We start from the raw sequence: 19,054 nt of genomic DNA, 5'->3' as shown, positions 1-19,054 counted from the left end.
CTAGGCGCAGTGTGCGGGGTAAGACGGCAGTGTGCAAATTGTTGATTGCTTGTGCTGTTCACACATCATTGTGAAATTCACAGGTTCATAATGTTTTCAATGTACTGCTCTGGCGGAGCGGGATCACAAATTTGCTGATGTGACCGGCACTCGCCAACGGTTGCCCGGACTGCCGACTGTCGGAGGGGGTACTCCGTTGATCCGGTGGATCTTGACCTTGTAGCTCACCTTGTGTACCCGACGGCTTGGGCGGGTTGCACTCTTCCGGCACTCACGCGAGGAGTATCAGTGGTGATCGAGATCGGGGTTTGAGCTTGATGGGCTCTTCAGGGGATGGGGGGGGGGGGGGGGTGACAACTACGCGGATATGCTTCACGCAGTCGGTCGGTATCAGATGTCGATCGCGTGTGGGATCGATCACGGGGGGTTGTTTTCCTTTGCGGGGTCCTTTACATTGCTTGCCGCCTCCTATGGCGGGGTCTTGATGAGTTGAGACAGAAGGGAGAGCGCGCCTAGCCAAGCGATCTAGGGGCTTCCACGTGTACACTTGATTTCACTATGTGGGTTGTTGGGTCGTCGGGTAGGCCAATATACTTCCTTCCCCGGAATTCCGCTGGCCACTTGTGTCTTGCAAGGAAAATTCTGGTCTGTTTATCCCTTAAAAACTATGTACCCGCCCCCCATCCTGATTCCTATCCTACGATCCACAACCCATCCTATACTCCCATGTACCCTTTCAGTGGTACCTCCCCAAATGATCAGCCGATCCGTACCCATCTCCTCGGCGATCGTCCGAGTGATCGCCTGTACCCATGTCGATCATCTATTGTGTAGCCATGTCCTGTGTGATCGCGTGCACCCATGTCAATCATCCGATGCAGAGTGATGGTCCCATGTGAAAGTGATGGTCATCCGAATTTTCGGACTTATTGTCCCACGGCCAGATCCACCCATCTCAGGTCCCAATCCCATCCTTTCATGATTGATCGGCCGTGACCGCCAAATTGACTGATCGCTTCGCCACACTGCCTTGCAAGATTCGCACAGGTGCCATATAGATGCAAAAGTACTAAGTTACTCTTTATTTACTGCACCCACGTACAGGAAGCTTCTCGCAGCGCGACATTTTCCCTCCAAGTTACATCTACCTCAGTACATCCCATCCCAAATCCCATGCACATCTGTACTACCTGTACAAGGTAAATTGCTGCCTGCAGTTTGCAAATTTGCCGGGGACATCTGTATTGTACTCGACATAAGTAATTGGGCCAAAAAGTAGGCGCAGCTACCGGGTATTGCGCATGTCGACCGATACCGCCACCTGAGATACACCACACTAACAGCCAATCTTCGTCTAGATCAAAGACCCCAGAAAAGCGCTAGCAGATAAATACGCGTCACTATTTTGCAATAATAACTTTTTGATGTTCTCTGGATATTCATATCCAAAGTCTTCGCAAATCCTGTATCAAATCATATTTGTGTAGTTTTGTAATAACGCTAAAGGTGAGCGCAAGCTAAAACGACGAAATATTTGACGAGCTATGATATCTTATCCCAAATTGTGAATGTTGACCCAGTCGGACATGTACATTCGTGCAACCTCATGGATCAGGAACTAGCGCCACGAAACTGGTGGACGACGTCGCGCACTTCTTCTTCATCGGGATGGCATGGGAGAACAGCACGCGTTAGCGTCGGTCGATCTTCTCGTAGATATGGGTCATTAGGTTCCACAGCACAAGTCGTACGAATTAGAGTCAACAGTGCCAAAAAGACTGCAATACACAATACATGTATGCAGCATTGGTCCTAAGTATCCAAAGCTTCCCGGCCAAAGCACGGCATGAGTTATGTAAGTACGTATCGTAGTTACACGGCTTGACCCCACATATATTTCTTCCGACCTAACACGTCATCAGCTGTCAACTTGTCCATGGAGAACCACTTCTTGATCTTCGCAGCTTCCAACTTCTTGGCGACCTGGTGTGACCTCCGCGAACGCTTCCCCAACAAAATCATTGTCGCCACATTTTTCTCGCCAAAGACGTTCGTGAGTGAGGTAAGCATTGCACCTTCGGGGTCTTGCTTGTTCAACCGGGCGGCATGCTTGGACCAAACCTTGAAGTTGGTGCTCGAAAAAAGTTTCTCCACCATTTTCGTCTCGATAAAATTATTCTTAGCAATAGGCATTTTGCTGAGCCCCAACGTCTTGAAGGCATTGCCGAGAGTCTCGTCGGCCTTGAGCAGTCCCTGGAGCTGCTTGGTCTTGCTTGACGGAAACACTTTTAAGACGCTCTCTAAACCGGGGATTGAAATGCCCCTCTTTTCGTCGTCGGTGTAAGCTCTCAGCAGCCTCTTGGTGGCGGTGTTGTCTTGAAGCACTTGAGTCTGCGCGCCAGGTGTCGTCAGCTTCGATCCCCGATACGCCGAGGTGGGGTCAGCACTTGCAAACAGCACGGCAACCATCAGTAGGACCAAGTGGTAGAACCTCATGGTGTTTGGAAAATGCCGTTCTTTTGGCTTGAGCACTGGGTGGTGGAGGGCAAAGCGGAAAGTGACCTGCGAACTGAATCCGGCAAGGCAACGTGAACATTTTATCTTGAGATCCCAAGACCATCTCACCAGCTGGTAATCAGTGTGAACTGATCTCGGGAGAATATAGCATAATCACTAGGTGAAGCCGGAGTTCGCCAGGCAGATAGCGTTAATTAATACTAGCACAGCTTTGCCTGATGGACAGAAGCAACGTGCACTGTATCTCAACACTATTGGACCCGTTCCCGCAGCATTTTCCCGACAGGTTTTCCGTCTAAACCTCGCCTGCACAGATCGTGAACAACCCGTTGTTTGTGCGGGTATCAACACCACTAGACAGTTCCCTATGGCTATATGTGTATGAAAGGACGACATACCCTTCACCCCGTATATTTGACTCCGCAGAATGCCCATTTTGAAGCAAGAAAAACGGCGAGATTGGGCCAAATACTATCTTACTTTATTCAACGTCAACACCCAATGTGTCTCCGCAAGAGCTCACAGGAGCTTATCCACGTAGGAAATGAGGAATAGAGCGGCGAGGTGCCGACAGTAGCTACAAGGAGGTTGCTGCGCATTTTGAAGGTGGCCGTTTCAGTCAATAACGCGTCTTGTTGCCGTAGATTTTTGCACACTTTCCTTTCCACCATGACGATTTTCGCTGGCGAGCCATAGCTTTGATGCATGTCTAAAACGTGCCATCTGTGTATGCTTCAGAGCTATTTGGACCGAAACAGCGGACGCCTCGCCGTCGGGCTGGTGCTTAGCTGGCTGGAGGCGAGTCTCCGATTTGGGCTCTGAAATAAATAAATCTAGCCCCTGCACAGATCCGGATTGCAAAACTGACCCATCAGAGATGCCCAGCTAAAATGGGCGGCAAAAGCTCGACAAGCACAAGAACGCACCTGCGTTATTAATCATGCACAGTTTATGCCATAGATTACGAGACGGTATACGGGACGATTTACTGGACAGTTTACACTGTAGTTTACGGAGGCCCGTAAACTTGTTGCAGGATAGCTATTGACAGTAGGCAGGCCTCTTATAACGAGGTAATTTGCCCTAAAATGCCCAGATGCTGTTCGTTTATGCTCGGGGTCGAACGTCAATTCGGCACCTCAAACAGCACACTATGGAAAGCTGACTGAAAGGCATATTAGGCAGATGTATGAATATTTTGTTTGTAGTATGCGGCCGATTGTGAAGCCTAACTGACACCTCAATTTAACTCATGCGAAATGGCTGCGCTGGTGATCTCGTCGGCGAGTGGAACTACTGGATAGTTGCTCAGTGAGCCACGGTGTGAGCTTTCCACTCCTTTGAGGGCACTGAAATCGATACATAGGATGTCCACAGCCACGCTTTCGATAATGTGCAAGTAGACGAAACCACGCTTCCCAGTACTTACCGCATTATAAAGCACCGTTTAGGTCGTTAGTTCAATCGAAACACAGAGATATTTCCAGTTGTGTGCACCTCACCGCGTCGTGGAACATGCCCAAGAAGCGGTTATACGACAGAAAATCCGCGTTCACGTTCTGCGAGGCGACCACGCATTCACCGATCATCTTCTGCGGTTTTGAGTAGCTCCAGTATCGCCCGATCCTTCTTTTTTAACTAGGCATCTTCCAAATCACCAATATTCGGTGTTTGGTACTTTCTTGTAGCACAATGCCTAGTCGTAAAAGGCGTGGCTATTATACAGATGTCCATTTGATTGGCAGTTGCTAATATGGATATATCCTCTCTACTGGCGGTGGAGTTAGCCTCAGCGCGATGATAGTTACGAAATGAAAGCCAGTTTTTTGTTTACTGAAAATGGGGCAAGACCAGCTGAAAGGCTTTCAATGCAAACGGACACGATGACATTTCTTGGTCAGGTGTGTGTACATCTACCACCTTCAAGCCTTTGTGGGGCCTACAACTTGGACGGCCAACGCCAGTCTCCGCAGCGCCGACCATGCCGCCATCACTCGTGATCATCTGTCCCGAAATCCACCCCGACGTCTTGGACGCCAGGAAGGTGGCCAACCCAGCCATGTCGGCGGCCTCACCCATGCGCTCGATAGGGATCGCCGGACTCATCTCCGCGAAAGGCTTGTCCGTCACGTACGCGATGCCCTCCGTCAGTCTCGACAGGACGTAACCCGGCGCGATAGCGTTTACGAGAATGTGGCCGCCGTTCGGGCGACGAGCGAGTTTAGCTGCCAGAATGCGCGTCAGGTGGTGCACCGCCGCCTTGGACGAATCGTACACCATCGTGTTGATCTTCTGCGGAGTCAATCCACCGATCGACCCAATGTTGATGATACGCGCAGCATCCGGAGACGTAGCTGCTACGTCCAGGAGTGGCAGCAGGAAGCGCGTGAGAAGGTAAGACGACGTGACATTCAGAGCAAACGTCTCGCTCCAGGCTGCAACAGACACCACCGATGGCCAGTAAGCCCTCTAGTCTCAATGCGACCAACTACAAAAGACTACGAACCGGATGCAGGGGTGTTCTCGATCGGGGTCTCGACTCCATCGCCCGAGTTGTTGATCAGCACATCCACACGCTTCTCCCTTTTGGCGACTTCATCGGGCGAACTTCTTGCACTCGTCCTCACTCGTCAAATTCACTTGCAGCTACAAGGTGCACAACGCTTTAGACCAGGCACATTATAGCTGGATAGACCACCGGAGACTTCGTACGGGAATGCACATGCCGGGGCCCTTGGCGTTGAGCTCCTTCGCCGTAACCTGGTAAGCCTCGAGATTGCGCGACGCGATGTAGACCTTTGCTCCGTTCTGCACGAATCCTCTTGCCGATCCCACGGCCTCCACCCATGACTACCACGACCTTGTCCTTGACATTGAAAAGCTGCGTCAGGTCCAGAGAGGTCATAGCTGGTACTTGGTCTTGTCGATCAGGGGGCCAAATCTTTTGTGAAGGGATTGGATAGAAGGGATTTGATAGCTAACAAGCCTGGCCTATGCTGGCTCCGAACTGCTGCTCTGTTAATACAGCTCTACTTATTCTTCTGGTACGTGCACTTCGTCCTCTTTTCCTTCATTGTCATCGTCTTGTACTTGCTGCAGTCCTCGGCCATTCAGCAACAAACGCTATAGTCGCTCTACTAACAAAACGCGGCACTGATACTGTGACGGGAGTCACACAGCACCTTGCGCTCGAGGAAGTGCTAGGAGTATACAAACTCCAAGTGAACGACGGTTCACTAGTTCCCGGTCTTGGGGAACGGTTGACTTAGACAACGTAGTTTATAGACTGATATATTTATAGTTAGTTACCTAGAGATCGTCTTGCAATACAATTCCTAAGTCAACTATAGTTTATCCTATATGTTTTATGTATGGGTGGCTGTGGGCCACCACCACGTGTCAGTGGTGTTGGGTACACCATATACCCAACCCGGAAGAGTGACGGGCACTCTTCAGGTAACCCCGTTACATCCTCCCCCACTTAGACTCGATCTTATCGACCAATCGGGGCGAGCGGGAAGTTTCTCTTACTTCCTCGCTCAGTCGATAACCATCGACAAGAGGCCGAGCGTTTCCGCTCGCGCTCTCCGCTCTTCCGGAGCGCTGGGGCATTCCCAAACGTGCTCCCTGGCCTCCACGTCGGCCTGGCAAGATGCCTCAGAGGAAGACACCTCGCGACGCGAAAGCGTCCAAGACTAAGCCCGCGAGGGCGAAGTCAAAATCGGCCAAGCCTCGCGGCAAGGCCTCCGCGTTGGGGGAAGCCGTTGATGCGGCTTCCCAGGCGATTTATTCGCCTGGCGACGCGTCCGTATCCGCGTCTGCGAGCACGCGCTCGCGACGCCGTGGTTCGCCCGATGTACCACCGGATGACCGTCCAAACCCTCGGTTTGTACATCGGGACCGCAGTCCCGGGTCGCCGAGCGACCTTGAGCACTGCTCCTCTCCTGGAGCAGTCTCACACGACGAAGGTGACGCGCCAAGTCACAAAGGCGCGTCTGAGGACGTGTCCTCGGTCCATGGGGACCTGAGTGGAGATGGGGACAACGTGCCCAAGTCTCCTGCGGACACTGGGTCCACGAATGCCAGCGCCGCGGGTGGCCAGAAGGACGGCGACGCTAAGGCAGCGTCGCCAGCCAAGCGCTTGACGCTCGGCGAGGGTCTCCAGCGAGCCCGTGACGCCAAGGTCAAAGAGGCCGCGTCGAAGAAGCGAATCGCTTCTCGGTCCCCTCCCAAGGCCGGACTAGGGGGCTTGATGTTATCAAGTCCCTGTTTGACTCCTCGGAGTCAAACTCGGAGGATGAAGAGGGACAGGTACATGTCCCGGAGGAGGTCGCTAATGCGCTCGACGAGCAGCAAGAACGCCTCCAGGAGGCCCGGATGCGCCAGCGCCTCTCGCCTCCGGCGCCGCAAGCAACTCCTGGCGGGGGTGCTTCGGGAGAGAGGGAGTCCAAGCACCCCAGGGGCTACTTCCCGCCCGATGAGAACACGGGTTCTCCGTTGTTCCTTGAGAGGCTCGGCGCCCCTCGTGGCCTCATTGGAGGCCCCACCTCCCGAGGCGCGTATGAGCGCGACTTGATCCAAAAGGTGGACTTGTTCACCGAGGATATTGAGGCCGCTCGGTGCGTCCTCCTGGCTCCGCATCGGGTGCCGCTCAAGGAGTTCACCACCCTTCCCAAGAAGGGTGAGAACAGGGGTGGTCTCCACCCGGTGTGGGGTTACCCTTGGGTCCAACCCGAGAACACTTACACCGTGGCCCAAGCGGAGGACCTGTTCTGGCGGTGGGTTGGCCTGCGTGGGCATTCCGCCCAGGAGCTCGATGAGCTCAAGGAGGATCGCCTGCTGCATCGAATCCTCGATCAGCGCGACCTCCGGATTCGGTTTGCCCACCTCGTGAGTAAGCGGAAGCTGTACTCCGAGATGGAAGGACTGAAGCGTAGAGCTCAGTCCGGCGCTCGAAATGAGCGCGGGTACGGTGTTCATGCGTTTGCCACCGTACCCCGTCCGTCGGCTAAGAAGCCGCGGACTACTTACGAAGCTGTCGCTGCTTCTGTTCCCAGATCGCGACAGCCTTCGGGCAGTCAGCCTGGAGCCGCTCGATCGGCTCCCATGCGTTCTGTGACGAGGGATACCCTCGCCACTTCACCAAGAGCTGGCGCTTCCTTTGGTGGCGCCGCTCACGGAGCACGCGCTCCACGTGGTAGTGGGTTTCCCCATTACGGTCGAGGAGGGCCGGCGGAGGCCTTGCTCGACTATGCGTACGAGGCTCCGCCACGGCGTGAGGCTCCGAGATCGTCGGCGCGATCTCCCGATCAGTCCGTGCTGCTTCAGCAGCAGGAGATCCACGATCTCCGTGATCGAGTGTACACTCTGGAGATCGCATTGGGTCTCGGCCCTGGTGGGCAGGCTGCCGCTCAGTCGGGGAAGCCGGGGTCTCTTCCCCTCCTTCGTGGGGATGTGGACCGACTGAGCCAGGAGTGTGGGGATCTCCACTCCCGGGTCGATCGTCGTGCGTCGTCGTACGACGTCGACTGTCTTCGCGACGAGGTGGCTCACCTCCGTTCTGAGATCCAGAACCGGCCGAGCTATCCGGGCTATCGGGAGCCGCAGTCCTATGCGTACTCCCAGCCGTACTACGGTTCCTACCCGTACGGCGGGGCGTCTTCGAGGTCACAGGCTTACGCCTACGACCAGTCCCCTGCGCCGGCTTCCGCGTGGCGGGCGCTCGGTTCGAGGTGGTGAACTCGCCACCTCAGAATCCCCTTTCGCTTCCTGCGGGGGATCAGAAGCCTGAGGGTCGTGGTAGCGCTTCAGACGACCCACATAAAACGTCGGGTGGGTCGTCATCGACTTAGGCAAGTCGATCGTGTAGGCGGAGCCATGCCTGCTCAGGACCTCAAAGGGTCCGATAAACCTGTGCTTCAGCTTATTGCTGAGCACGGAACTGACCGAGTTTAGTGGTAGGTTCCTAGTGTCGAGTAAGACTAACTCGCCCACTTTAAACACGTTTAAGTTTCCTCTTCCATGTCGGTCAGAGTACTCCTTTTGTTTATCTTGGGCGGCGGCCATTGTGTCGCGCACCCGGCTTATCACATTAAGCCTGTTGTCGACAAAAGTCGACAACTGCTTCTTTAGGGAAGCCGGTGTCACGTCTGACACCTGGGAGGAAAGAGCTTTCCGAGCCTCTCCCCCACTTACGACCGAAGCCGCGGTGTCACCACGGAGAGTGAGTGGCACCAGGGGGTTCCGGAGCCCGTTGAGGTAGAACGGGGAGAACCCCGTGGACGCGTGTACCGCGTTGTTGAGTGCAAACTCAACCATCGGCAAACTGGCCGACCATGTGCCGGGAGATTCGGCACAGACACTGCGTAGAGTGTCTTCGAGGACGCGATTGACGCGCTCCGTCTGGCCGTCCGTCTGCGGGTGGTCGGCCGTGGACATGAGCAGCCGTGTTCCAAGCAATTGGAACAGCGTTTTCCAAAACGCAGATGTGAACCGTGGGTCACGGTCAGAGACAATAGTCTCAGGGAGGCCATGATAGCAGGAGACGCCATCCAGGAACAGCCTTGTGGTCTGTTCACCGATGACTGAGTCAGCGGAGCAAGGTGTACCATCTTGCTCAAGCGGCAGACAAACACCAGGACGCCGGTGTTGCCCTGGGCATCAGCCGGCAGTCCGAAGACGAAGTCAAGACTCATCGACTTCCAGCAGTCTTCCGGGACTGGCAGGCTCTGCAAAGGAGCCGAGGCATGACCAGCAGGTTTCACTCGCTGGCATGTCTCGCAGGTCCTTACATACGTGGCGACCCACTTGTACATGTGGGCCCACCAGAAGACCTGGGAGACTGACAAGAAGGTCTTTTCGCGGCCAAGGTGGCCGCTGGAAGGCACATCATGCGCCTCCTGAAGTATGTCATACTTCAGATCCTCGTCGTTGGGGACGACTATCCGCGGAGGATCGGCCGGATCCACGCGGTAGTGGAGGAGGCCATCGACCCACGCATAGCGATGGAGGCGGGCACGATGGCGGGGCGTTAGCCATGCATGCTTGGCCTCCTTGCCAGCGGTGAGGAACCGCACGATGGGGAAGAGATTCTCATCATCTCGATACGCTAGCCGTATCCGATCGTACAGATCTGTCGTAACCCGACTAATGTGCGCGAGCTCATAGTCGGGTCGACGGGATAACGCGTCGGCAAGCACGTTCAGCTTGCCCGGCTTGTATTCGACGCGGAAGTTATATTCCGCGAAGAATGACAGCCAGCGGGCCATCCTCTGAGACAGATGCGGAGAGTTGGTGGCCGTCCGCAAGGACGCGTGGTCTGTATAGATCACAAAGGGCTCAGAGCCCAGGAGGTGTACCCGGAACTTGACAAGGGCATACTTCATTGCGAGGAGCTCCTTGTCATGGACAGGGTAGTTCCTCTCGGCGGCTTTAAGCTGCCTGGACTGGAACGAGATGACTCGCTCGTGTCCATCCGCGTCGTGTTGCAGCAGCGCGCAACCGATGGCATAGTCGGAGGCGTCGCAGACAACGCTGAACGGTTTTGTCTCGTCCGGCAAAGCCAGGACCGGCGCGCGCTGCAAGCTCGCCTTGATGCTGTTGAATGCATCCTGATGACGGCTCTCCCAGCGCCAGTCGGCATCCTTCTTAAGGAGATCCGACAGGGGTCGTGCCAGCCCGGCATACCCCGCACTATACTTGTGCAAGTAGTTGGCGAGACCCAACCACTTGCGAAGATCCTTTTGGGATCGTGGTGTGGGCCAGACCGCAATGGCCTTGACCTTCTCAGGATCGGCTCGAACGCCGACGCTGCTGATGAAGCAGCCGAGAACTTTGATCTCTTGTGCCGCAAAGACGCACTTGTCGATGTTGGCATAGAGCTTGTTTGCTCTCATGACCATAAACACTCGACGGAGGTGCTCGAGATGCACCTCGATAGCCGTCTTTCCTTCCCCGGCACGACTATGGACGAAGATATCGTCAAAGTACGTCTGCGTGAACGCACGCAAGGGTCTAAACAACTGTGTGACCAAGCGATTGAAAGTCGCTGGGGCATTTGATAGGCCCTGTGGCATCACTAGCCACTCCCAGAGCATGCCGCTCGGGGTGCTCACCGCCGTGAGCGGGATGTCGCGCTCGCGCATCAGGATCTGGTAGTATCCATCCACCAGATCCAGCGCGCTATAAAGCTCGCAGCCCGCCATGTTGTTCAACAACACATCCTTGCGGGGACTGGGTGTCTGGGCGGGCACCGTTGCGCTGTTCAGCTTGTTATAAGCATGAACCAGACGCCACTTCCCGTTCGGCTTGCGAACGCAGAAGGTGGGCGTCGAGTGCGGAGACTTCGACTCACGCACCATGCCTGCCTTTGCCTTCGCGGCGAAGAAGGCATCAATGACCTCGCACTGTTCGCGAGGCAGTGGCCATTGCCTGGTCACACAGTACTTTGTGCCTGGCACGAGATCAATCTCGTGCCTAACTCCTCGGTCAGGTGGGAGTTGGGACGGCGGGTCCTTGGACACCACGTCCGAGAACTCCTTCACCAAAGGATACACTGGATCCTTGGGGTTCTCGAGGATCGCAGAGCCCGTGCGCGTTGCGCGCTTCTTGCCAAGCTCGTCCAGGACATCCTTGTCCATAACGGAAGAGGAGCTCAGCTCTTCTGGAGAGGCCTCCGGCTTCAGGAGCACCATCTCCGTGATTGCCTCGGCTTTCAGTTGTGCCAGGAAATCGTCCATCGACATTTCCTCGAGGTTCAGTAGCTCTGACACCTCAGGCAGGGCTGCCAACGTTGTGGAGCCCGCCTTGACCGTACACCCGGTCTCGCCGTCGAAGAAGTGATAGCATTCTTCGGCCGGCCGTGCCTGAGGAGAGTTCTCTCTCTCCGAGTCGCTTGTAGCGACTCCAGTCTGTCTCACCAGACTCGGCTTACGGCGGCGACGACGTCGTCGATGCCCACCACGGCATGGTCCTTTGTTACCCACAGCCGGTGGTGACTCAAGGGTGGAGTCGGGAGTTCCATCGACTCCGTGTGGCACATTGTTACCCACACCAGAGGTGCTCCCAGCAACCTCGACCCTGGCCACGGTCTCGACCTCCTTGGTCTCACGTGGGCTCGTTTCCCTTGGGGAGTTGACTTTCCCCGGCGTCGATATGGCCGAAGGCCGTACGATGCCATAGCCAGGAGCGGTGGGTACCGCTGTCATTGCAGTTCCCCTCGCTGGACTCGACGTCCTGTCCACCGGCATTGCCTGTGGCGGTCCGTTGCCCGCAGTGGACGGTGTCATGACACCTGTTGCGGCTCCTGCCGCAACTAATTCTTCGGAGTCATTTCCGACTCGGCTCCGGTGGTAGGCCCGGCTGCTGACAGAGGTGGGAACATGACTCACCAATGCTCTGTCAGTAGCAGCAGGCCGGCTAGCCCCGATGGCTTTGCCGCGCCAGTCTATCCAGGGCTCATGCTTCTCAAGCCATGGCATACCCAGGATCAAGTCGTACTTGTCCATATCAAGAACGAGGAATCGTTCAGTGGAATTAAAGTCCTCAAACTTGACGGACAGGTCCATAAAGACCTTGGGCACCTCCACTACAGTCCCGTCAGCCAGTCTGACTAGGACATGCCCGTTCCCTTTACTTTCTCGTAAAGCATCGGTGAACTGGTCGCTCTTGCGAGCGACCGTCCGGCGGCGTGCAAAGTTCTTTGACGCCCCAGAATCGATCAAGATTCTCATGGGATGGTCGTATCCCCGTACACTTGCATGTACTACAAGCATCCCTCCGCTGCCCTTCTCCGCTTCGAGAGTACAGAGACTCTCAGGGGCTAAGCCTTCATGGTGCGCACCACCCGCGCACCACTCATGAAGACTTAGATCTTCCCCAGTAGGGCGCCCCGCCCCTACTGGTTCCCTGCGTTCCCCTGGACACGGGGTCGCGGCTTTTGCCAGCGACCCCTAGGACCAAAGGGCTTGGGAGGAAACCGCCGTGTTGTTCCTCCCGCGGGGCACGCACGTTTCATGTGCCCCAGTTTGCCACAGCCGAAACAGCGAATGTCGTGCTGTTCGGCAAGGCTCAGGTCCATCGGCACAGGACCGTTGAAGGGGACTCTACTTTGGGGCCCGCCCTGAGTGGAGCCCCCAAGCCACGCAGTGGCAGGAGTGCGAGCCTGTCGATGGCTGTACTCCTCCTGAAGAGCGATTTGAATCGCTTCTTCCAGGGTGCTTGCTTGCACCCGAAACAGCTGCGTGCGCGCTGGGCCTACTCGCAGGCCGTCCATGAACACCGTCACCTTGATGTGTTCATGGAGTGGGTTTCCCACCAGAGATGCGGTGAGCTCCCGCATCTCCTGGATGTACTCGTGCAGCTCACGTCTCCCTTGCTTGCACGCAAGGAAGCGTGAGCGCTGGCGATACTCATAGTTCGCCGGGAGGAAGGCGGCTCGAAGCTGTTCACACAGCTGAGCCCAGGATGCAAAACATCCAGGCGTTGTCGCTTCACGCGTATACGCCCAGCTCTTTGCTCGACCACTAAGGTGGGAGAGAGCAAAAGCGACGCGGAGTCGCTCATCCGAGACGAGAGCCGCGTCCATAGCGAGCTAAACCTCTCGGACCCAGAAGTGAAGGTTTTCCCCTTCCTTCCCTTCGTAGGGGTTAACCTTCAGCCTCAAAGGCTTGGGCTGAACTGGTTTTCGTTCAGCCACAGGGGCCTGTAGGCTCCCACGTACATGGGCGATTAGCCCTTGCTCGTACGTGTCGAAAGCGCTTACGCGCTCGAGCTGCTCGGCAGGTGTTGCTGCCGCCAAGCTCTGGAGGGCATCCATCCCGAAGATGCCCGCCATCTTCCGAACGGACTCGAACTGCGAGTCGTTCAAGTGAGGAAACTCACTGCGATCCATGGTGGCTCAATGCTTGAGACCACAAAGGATTCAGGTAGTCCAATCTTACCCGCGTAGGCGAGGATTGACTACAAGTGCTACCAAGTGTGACGGGAGTCACACAGCACCTTGCGCTCGAGGAAGTGCTAGGAGTATACAAACTCCAAGTGAACGACGGTTCACTAGTTCCCGGTCTTGGGGAACGGTTGACTTAGACAACGTAGTTTATAGACTGATATATTTATAGTTAGTTACCTAGAGATCGTCTTGCAATACAATTCCTAAGTCAACTATAGTTTATCCTATATGTTTTATGTATGGGTGGCTGTGGGCCACCACCACGTGTCAGTGGTGTTGGGTACACCATATACCCAACCCGGAAGAGTGACGGGCACTCTTCAGGTAACCCCGTTACAGATACGTTGGTTGCTTGGGTCGAACGCTTACCCTCTGCCAGATCGGGATTGCCAGACGCTTTCGTCACGGCCCCGGGAAGTTGCACGCGCGCCTCGATCATGCCTCCTTGGTACCGGTAGCAGAACTTGTTCCAGGACTGGATCATAGCTGACCGATAGAAGAAGTAGGCCTTCACATTACCCGGGAGAGGGTGCGTATACATGTGGTAGAGCTTTATAAATGGTGTGAGGGTAGAGCTCCAACGCACAGTCGACACCGTCGGACTTCTCGACCGATCTCCCATCGCGATCAAGCTCCACGCCAAGCCACATTAGAAAGAAAACAAAGGTTCGCACCGCGTATTGTTTAAGCCACCTTTTGGGGGAACAGTACGGGTAGAGAAAGCTACTAGGAGTTTGTAGGATCACTGGTTTGTGGTTACATCGGTATCTCCAAATGGGAAGGGAGTCCTACGACCCGATCCAAACCATCTAACGTTAATGGTTCATGACCAAGTCACGTAGGTATTTGCTGTAGTCGCCCCAGATAAATTTCTCCCGAGAGTATTTATGGATATCGTCTCGTTTCAGTTTCAGCACCTTCTCGAAAACGTCATCAGCTGTGTACTTGTACGTGGTGGCCCACTTCTTGAACTGCGCGTGTCGCAATCTTCCAACTCACTGGTAGTGAGCCGGAAGATTGGAGTTGGTAGCACTTAGGCAAAGGAAGTCTTGGTTTTGTGTGTCGAGGTGCCCGAGATCACGTCTGGAAAGCACTTGGAAGAGTGTGGTTAAGGTGCCCGAGGAACTACTCGAGGTCACCAAACACGTTAGCCCACGTCTGCTTGGCCATAGCAGGAGTCGACTTTATTCCTTTTCTTTAGATTCCAGAATGAGCTCGCTCGCTCACCCACTACTCAGGTTCATACCCATACTCTCTGCTACCTGGGTTCACTGCTGTCTCGATAATTGTTGAAGTTGCTGCTGTCGCTGGTCTGAACCCAGGTTAAGGCTGAGGCCTATTGAACTACGTGCTTACTCTGGATCATCATCTGTACTCGATACCTCACGAGACTTCATGGGAATCTCGTGACATTCCGTCCGCTAAGAAGAGACCCTCCTCGATTTCTTGCGCTCATGAAAGCGATTGATCGGGTCGCCTACATATTTCAAGTTTTCGAGGGGTTCCCAAGTGCGTCGAGCCTGTCCGAGCCACTTGACCTTGTACATGATCTTGCCACGAATGCGCTTGTAGTCTACAATATCCTCCACTAATTCTCCTTCAGTATTGTCCGGAAGTAGTACTTTAAAAGTCCGCTGCTCTCTGTCATCACTGTGAACGTACGGCTTCAAATAACTTGTGTGGAAGACGGGGTGAAATTTGACACCTTTTGGTAGCTTCAGTTCATAATAGTCATGTCCGAGGCGATTCACGATAGCGTACGGACCAATCCATCGAGCACCTAATTTCTGTTTGGTTGTCCCAGCATGGTAGTTTGCAAGGTTCTCAGTTGACAGTATTACCTCCTCCCCCACATCAAAGGATTGCACCGGCCGATTGTTGTTGTAGTATTAACTCATGCGATCGGATGCTCGCTGGAGCTCCCGACGAACAGTAGCCAGTCGATCTGCCTGATTCTCGAGGAACGTCTTCCCCAAAGTCTGGCGTTGTCGCTCAGCTCCTGTTTTTCACATCAGTCGTCACACAAGTAAACATTGTGCATTCATTTTTCTGGGTTTCTTGTGTTTTCATCTTTCCTTCACTTTCTCTTGGTTCATCCATCTCACTCATCTCACTCACAGACTCCAAATAACATTTGTCCTTGAGGCGGCTGAGCTTTCTCATATGCCCACTCAATCGCTCCACATTGACTGGGCTTACTCGTTTAAATGCTCACGTTCCTCACGAGCTTGATTTCCCCCAATCACCAGACGCTCCAACATAGCGAATATTTTCTTGTTCACGTCGGTGTTTCCTTTAGGGCGCTTGTCAGGATGTTTAAACCAGCAATCCTCCACTCTATGTGGACCGCGACCGCAGTAACTGCAATTTTTGTCAGCTTTTGCGTTGGTGTTGTTGGTTCGTTCGCCATTTCCCGATTTGCGTGCAACTGGCGGGGTTTGTCTGGGCTGCTGAGATGGAGCACCATTCCACTTTTGCCTTTCGACTTGTTTTCTGTGGACTTGTTGTCAGCGGAGCTCTTATCTCACAGTACAGGGTAGTCTTGAGCACGTATAATACATGCGTTCAGACATCCGCGCTCACACATCTGCGTTCAGACATCTGCGTTCAGACATCCGCGTTCAGACATCTAATGTGATCAAGGTCTCATGACCAAAATCATACTTCATTGTGAGTGTCCACACGGCATTTCTTCAACGGGCTTTTTGTTTGTCTGGCGTCTGGTGACTTACGGTGCACTCCGGGTACACGGATATTCACACGCTCAGGCTTTAGGCAAGGCGGGACACCATATGTGATACATTCACATAGGCATTTTCAACTCCATTGGGTTAACCCGCTTAAGGACGGGGTTGATTCAGACATAGATCCAGTGTCAGGCTGTTTGGAGCCTAATCTGACCTTCCAAATCTGGGGGGCCCATCTTAAAGCCTGAGCGCATCCGCTCCGCGGAACACAGCCGAATTCCACATTCAACATGCGCAATGCGCATAACCAGTACTCAAAAATTTCAGTAGCCAATCAAATATCAGCATATATCCACGTCACTAGTCACCCATTGATTCCAACCGAGAAATTGCACTCAGTCTCGTGTCAACCGTCCCTTCCGGTCATGGTCTGTCAAAGAGGAACTTTCCGAGGAGAGGCACCATGTCTGGAACTGATAGGAGCAGGCTTGAGCCTGAACGTGGTTTTACCGTTGCTCGGCAACTTGCGCGGGCTCAGCCCCTTTCTCACCCTTTCGCCCCGGGTCCAAAACCTTCAAACTCATTTTTGCGGCCAACCTTATGCCACAGCCATTCTCACATTCCAACTTTCCACTTGATCGGCAATACATCTTCTCGTGCATCGAGCAACCTTCGTCTTGGGCCGCGTCACGCCACATCACTCATGTCTTTAGCCACGCCCAGTGCATCGCAAGAAGCGGATGGTGCTCCCAACAACCTTTCGCGTGATGGAGACGTCGTTATGGAGGAATCGGCAGACAATCAGCTGAAGCGAACGGCGGAGATCGACGATACGGCTTCAGACAACCTTGGCGACGCATCAGACAAGGCCGCGTCCAAGCGCAGAGCAGACGCAAACGCTGGTGCGGATGATGACAAGGGGCGGAGCTATGATTCAACTCCGCTCTCTCTGAGCACCGGTGATCGGCGGTCTGGCGCATTAATTTCTTTCGCCAACAAGGTTCCACGCCAGCTAACTCGCGGTGAATACGCCCGCTGTTCACTCTCCAAGCTCGTACCGTCGTCCAGCTTTGACTACATAGGCTTCGAGGTGAAGCGTCCAACAAACTGGGTGGTTCCGCCTGACTGTGATGCGGATGTCCCCATGCGTCTCGTCGGGGGTACCTGCCACTGAAGATTCAATTCGCCATGGTGTCCATCTTCGTGATGGATATGGACGTTTGGAGGCTGTTCAAGTGCTTGAGACCCTCAGCGACGCTGACATGCATGACTTGGAACCGCTTTTGGGTCCTGGGTCGGCTCAGAACACTCTGAAAGTGGTCTCTAGGCCTCCTTCAATCTCCAACCTCGTTAGCATGTTGAGTGCCCTCACAGTGCAGAGAGAAATGGCTTCGCTCTTGGGGGTATTCGGACCCGATCGCTTGGCTGAACGAACTTTCAACATGGTTTCGTTCTTGAAACGACTTTTCTCGCAATATCGTCATCTTCGTACTCAATTTCTCCAGCAAAACAACAAACCAACTCAAGATATGCTCCAGTTGCGTTCCAGGGTCGACGCTGTTGAACGCGAGTGGACCGCCATGCAAGCATACTGGAAATCCGAGTTGGAACACATGTCCGCTCAGAAGGATGATGCTGAGATGCGGTTCGAAGCCTCGATCCGATCCATGTCCGAAGAACACCAGCTGGAACTGAACAAGCGTGATGACAAAATCACTGAGCTCCAAGATCAACTAAACACATCTGAGGCTCGGTGTGAAATTCTGCGTCGAGACGTGATGGAGAAGAAGTTGAGCTCGTGGTCTTTCACCGATTTCTTGAACCAGGATCCAAACGTCTCAATCACATCCAATTGGCAACGTCTTCAGGGCCTCTTCGAGCACTTCGTCAAACGGACCAAGCCTCCTTCATCGTGGATCTCAAACATCAACGTCCTCGCTGTCGACGATCCAAGGTGCGTCCCTGGGGACTACGTGATGGAGCGCAAGAAAGCTGGAGATGATGACGATGAAGAATCTCCCCAGAAAACTCCATCCAGGACCTTAGAGTTGTTTTGTTCTGATCCCAAGTCCAAGGGTTCCAAGAATCCAATTCAGACTCCTGAATCTCGAAGATAAAAGAAGACCCGCACGTCTGCAGCGAAAGAGTCTTGGATCAGTTTCAAGGGCTCATTCCCGTTACGTCCCAGTTCTCGCTTGCCGTGTTTGGAGTATGCTCGTTCAGGAACTGAGGAATTAGAGTGGACGGAGGAAGTCGCACGCGGGAATCTCCCGGGAGGTGTAGTTTGGAACGATCTCAGATTGGATGTTCGCTACACTACGATCACTGGGGGTGTTCTTACGAGACCTCAGTTGAGTTTGTGAGCGGGAACAAGGTGGTTCACCCCGTCTTCTATCAGGGGCCTCTTGTGGTGAAGTGCCTTCCAGAAAGTGCGATCGGAAATGGAATGCAGAGGTCACAGTCCCGAGACAATGACAGTTGGACGGATCCGAACTAAGATGGCGATGCCGCCAAGAAAAGGACCAGAAAGGACGGGGCCCCGCCATAGGTGCCAGATCCGGCGGATGACCCAGGCGCGCAGCTGTACCAAGGTCGGGATCAAGATTTAAGTATACTCGAGGTACATGGAAGAATCGTTAAGTAAAGCGATGCCAAGTCAAAGAGGGCGATGTGCAGATTAAGGAAGTGACGGCGCACCCAGATCAAGCATCTCTGAGATGGGGAAGCCTTGGGGACCGAAGCTGGCCAAATCGGGATCTGGCCCCACAGTAAAGTTCACCCGGATCACGATCTGGCTCGACACCAAGGCAGAGGCGAATCCCGGATCTTGATCTCAGGTTCCATCTAGATCACGATCTGGCCCGGTACTAAGGCTGAGGCGGATCCCGGATCTTGATCTCGG

General features: G+C 54.2%; 3 protein-coding genes across 3 annotated transcripts; 1 reads left to right on the top strand and 2 right to left on the bottom strand.

Annotated features, from left to right (window-relative positions):
- Positions 1-1,872: 1,872 nt before the first annotated feature.
- On the bottom strand, positions 1,873-2,496 carry KRP23_128 (RxLR effector protein; the record flags this gene model as incomplete). The annotated part of the gene is made up of 1 exon (XM_067895874.1): positions 1,873-2,496. One exon carries the CDS (start codon positions 2,494-2,496, stop codon positions 1,873-1,875), a length of 624 nt encoding a protein of 207 aa, XP_067750683.1.
- A 1,851-nt stretch (positions 2,497-4,347) lies between these two features.
- On the bottom strand, positions 4,348-5,422 carry KRP23_127 (Rhamnolipids biosynthesis 3-oxoacyl-[acyl-carrier-protein] reductase; the record flags this gene model as incomplete). Its single annotated transcript, XM_067882900.1, has 5 exons — positions 4,348-4,952; positions 5,024-5,093; positions 5,158-5,163; positions 5,230-5,325; positions 5,378-5,422. 5 exons carry the CDS (start codon positions 5,420-5,422, stop codon positions 4,348-4,350), a joined length of 822 nt encoding a protein of 273 aa, XP_067750682.1.
- A 12,259-nt stretch (positions 5,423-17,681) lies between these two features.
- KRP23_126 (uncharacterized protein) lies at positions 17,682-18,269 on the top strand (the record flags this gene model as incomplete). Its single annotated transcript, XM_067882787.1, has 1 exon — positions 17,682-18,269. The coding sequence occupies one exon, from the start codon at positions 17,682-17,684 to the stop codon at positions 18,267-18,269; it is 588 nt and encodes a 195-aa protein (XP_067750681.1).
- Between the last annotated feature and the right edge of the window lie 785 nt (positions 18,270-19,054).

The sequence above is a fragment of the Phytophthora ramorum genome, assembly GCF_020800215.1.
Source record: "Phytophthora ramorum isolate Pr-102 chromosome Unknown Phyram_PR-102_s0001, whole genome shotgun sequence".
In the NCBI taxonomy this organism is placed as follows: domain Eukaryota; phylum Oomycota; class Peronosporomycetes; order Peronosporales; family Peronosporaceae; genus Phytophthora; species Phytophthora ramorum.
This window is presented reverse-complemented; position numbering and strand designations above follow the sequence as displayed.